The 3394-nt window shown below is 49.5% G+C and overlaps 1 protein-coding gene across 1 annotated transcript; it reads right to left on the bottom strand.

The window, feature by feature from the left end:
- Positions 1-869: 869 nt before the first annotated feature.
- LOC118668600 (proline-rich protein 23A-like) lies at positions 870-1640 on the bottom strand. The gene has a single exon (XM_036333809.1). It carries the CDS (start codon positions 1638-1640, stop codon positions 870-872), a length of 771 nt encoding a protein of 256 aa, XP_036189702.1.
- Positions 1641-3394: the final 1754 nt, after the last annotated feature.

Raw genomic sequence — 3394 nt, 5'->3', positions numbered from 1 at the left:
GCCTGTGGACTGAAAGGTCCGGAGTTCACTTCTATCCGGGGTTATATGCCCAGGTTGCAGGCTCATCCCTAGTAGGGGGCGTGCAGGAGGCAGCCCATCAATGATTCTCTCATCATTGATGTTTCTCTCCCTCTCCCTTCCTCTCTGAAATCAATACAAATATATTTAAGAAATCATGTTGACTTCAGGGCCTGATCAATAATATTTTATTTTTTTAATAAAAATGTGAAGCAAATATGATAAATAAAATTTTAAATGTTAAAGTTTGATTTACATAGTAAAAAGGTCAGGGTAAAATTAAAAAGGTATGAAATGATGTGGACTAGCAGAAATGCAAACATTTTATATCAGTCTATAGGTCAAAACCACCGGATGAACAGATTTAAAAATCCCAATGCATGCTGGAAACATGTGATAAAATCCAACAGTTACCATTATGCTGTTTTGCAGTTTTCCAGAAGGGCATCTGGACACACCAAGAAAGAGAAAACCAATGGCTAAGAGTATACATTCATGAGAAAACCTACAAGAAAAAAAACCACGAGAAATCCCGTGAATTCTTGGTTTGGGGAGAAATGGGAGTAACTGTATGGGGCTGATCCAGTTTGAGAGAAAATAACTGATACAAAACGAAGGGGATGGAGGGGCCTGAGAATGATCGTGTAAAAAAGCCCAGCCCTCTGAGAACACACTGTCTCATATCCCTGGGCAGATTTTCCATTTCAGTGATGAGGTCCAGAATTTGCTTTCTCTTCCTACCGCCTTATCTGCTTACTAGAGCCAGTCTGCACGGAAGGAATTGTTTGCACATGAAGCGCTCAGTTTCCAGGTTGTAGGATATTTAGTATAACTCTGGGAGGAGGGGCAGTTCATTCCCAGAACAGGCGTTTCCGGGCCTTGGGAGCAGGCCCCAGAGGGCGCCGGGGGCGCACCTGCGGACCTGGACTGGCGGACGGAGGTAGAGCTTGGAGCGGTGAGCTGGGGAAGCGCTCCCACAGGTGGAAGTTCAGGTTGAAGTCGGGCCCAGGCGGGCGTCTCTCTGGACTAGGCGTGGGGGCCCGAGGCCATGGCTGTCTGCTGGGGCCGTGCGGGTGGGGGCCTAACGCCGTTCCAGCGACCCAGCCGGCTGCAGGGACCATGCAGGGAGTCAGGAACCCGGGGGCCGCGTCCTCGTCCTGGTGGTGGGCCTCTTCTGGGACGGCGACGTGTGGGGCAAATGCGCAGAAGAATCCCTGCTGGATGGCGACGCCTCCCGCGGGAGCGCCCAGGAGAGCGCCGGGTTCCGGGCCGACGGGCGGGTGCTCCCCCGCTCCCGGGCCCAAGAGCGCCTCGGGGACCAGCACGAGGGTGTGCCCGCCCAGAGACACTTGCAGGACCGACGTGGGCTCGGGCTGCAGCACCAGGTCGACGCCGCCGTCCAGAGGCAGCTGCAGGGCACAGCCTGCAGCCAGGACGAGCACGGAGGTGAGCGCGTCGGCGGCCCGGGGTCCCGCCGGGCCTTGCAGGCTGGGCGCCATCCCGTCTTCAGGGCCCGCGGGCTCCTCAATTCGGCGGCGCTTGGCGGGGCCGGGTCCCCCGGACTGGGGTCCCCACCAGGGCGCAGCATGGAAGCTGGGGCTGAGGAGGCGGCTGCCTATCATCCGAGTGGCGCTGCGGGCGGTGCTGCGGGGCCTGGCAGAGGGCGAGTGTCACTCAGCGTCGGCGACAGGTGAGGCGGGCTGGGGGCGGGCTGGGCGAAGGACCGCGCGTTGCGGGGGGAGTTCTCGGAGCTCCTGGGTCACCTGTCTGGAGGCCGGCCGTCCAGCTTGTGGGGAGCCCGCGCCTTGGCTTTGAATCTTTGGCTCCTCGTGCTGACCTGTGCGCGTAGGAAGGACCGATGAAGTTGCAATTGAGGCCCCGGGAACCAAACTCTCACTTCTCACTAAGCTCCACCCCTTCCGAGGCTCCGCCCCCAAGAGATCCAGCCCAGTATCCGTGTCTGTGGTTGGTAGGTCACTATGAGGAAATACTTCTATAGGCCTCTAGGGGGCAGAGTACTGGTCTAGGGAAAAAATGATATGCCAGTAACAACTTGAAACATTGCTTACTTTTGGGACTGATGTTTTCCTTTGATTTCAGGCATTCTAGAAAAAAAGACCACTCCACTAGACCACTCAGTTCCCAGCATCAGACGGACCCACCCAAATACTCCTTGAAATTTCTTTTTTTTATATATAGATTTAAAATATTTTTATTGATTTTTTACAGAGAGGAAGGGAGAGAGATAGTCAGAAACATCGATGAGAGAGAAACATCGATCAGCTGCCTCCTGCACATCTCCCACTGGGGATGTGCCCGCAACCCAGGTACATGCCCTTGACCAGAATCGAACACGGGACCCTTCAGTCTGCAGGCCGACGCTTTATCCACTGAGCCAAACCGATTTCGGCTCCTTGAAATTTCTTTAATGTTTGTTCTTTAATTTCAGGAGTAAATGGAAAATACTGATTTCTCTTTAAGAGAAGTTTTGTTTTAATACTAAAGTAAACCCTAGCCCTAGCCCTAACCGGTTTGGCTCAGCGGACTCATTTTCATTTTCATTTTGTATTTTCATTTTGCATTTCTGATTGCCAATCAAGGTGGATCATATTTATATGCTTACTAGCCATTTTTATATCTTATTCTTTGAAATGTTTCTATCTTCGTTCTGATATTTTACTTTAAAAATTTGGGACTCTTTCTCCAGTTTATGCAGCATTGGTACCTTCTTCAAAGATCAATTTAGCACCTTCTCATAAGGTGGCCACTGCTAACAGTTTTATTTGATATGGCTTTCTTCATTTATTATGTCATCAGTCTCCATGTAGCCTTCGTAATATTACCTCAATTTGTAAAGAAACAAAATATTGTTTAAAAAGATTAGGTTTCAGACATTCTTTATACCAGTCATTTAGCACATACATGTATAGCGAATGTCTCTATCATAGTTATGAAAACGTTAGCACTTGGTTTACTATAATTCTCACACATTTTACACCTGGCATAATTTGTGGTGATTTTAATTTCTCATGGATTCCCTCTGCCCCCAAGTCTTGGCCTCTTCTCTGTCCCTTCAACAGTTTTGTCCTCCCTTCCACCTCATTGATTCTTACTCTTGACCTTGTCATTACTCCAAATTGTAACCCCTCCATAATCACATTTCCAAACATTTTATTCTCTGAGTATCTCCTAATTTTCTAGTTTAGGCCTCTAAATACTTAACCTCTATCAGACTTTCCATCCCTCTGGACAAACCCATGGATCCTACTACCTTTTCACTAAAACCGACACCATCAGGTCCTCACTCTGCTCCGTCCCTGGAACTTAAATGGTACTCATTCTAATCATGGCCATGTTTATATCTTCAGCTCCCTTT

The sequence above is a fragment of the Myotis myotis genome, unplaced genomic scaffold (assembly GCF_014108235.1).
Source record: "Myotis myotis isolate mMyoMyo1 unplaced genomic scaffold, mMyoMyo1.p scaffold_m19_p_13, whole genome shotgun sequence".
Taxonomy (NCBI): domain Eukaryota; kingdom Metazoa; phylum Chordata; class Mammalia; order Chiroptera; family Vespertilionidae; genus Myotis; species Myotis myotis.
The sequence above is the reverse complement of the archived record's forward strand: the minus strand, read 5'-3'. Positions and strand labels throughout refer to the sequence as shown.

Coding starts and splice junctions, on each gene's coding strand:
- LOC118668600 (XM_036333809.1), bottom strand. CDS start 1,640: ATGATAGGCAGCCGCCTCCTCAGCCCCAGCTTCCATGCTGCGCCCTGG.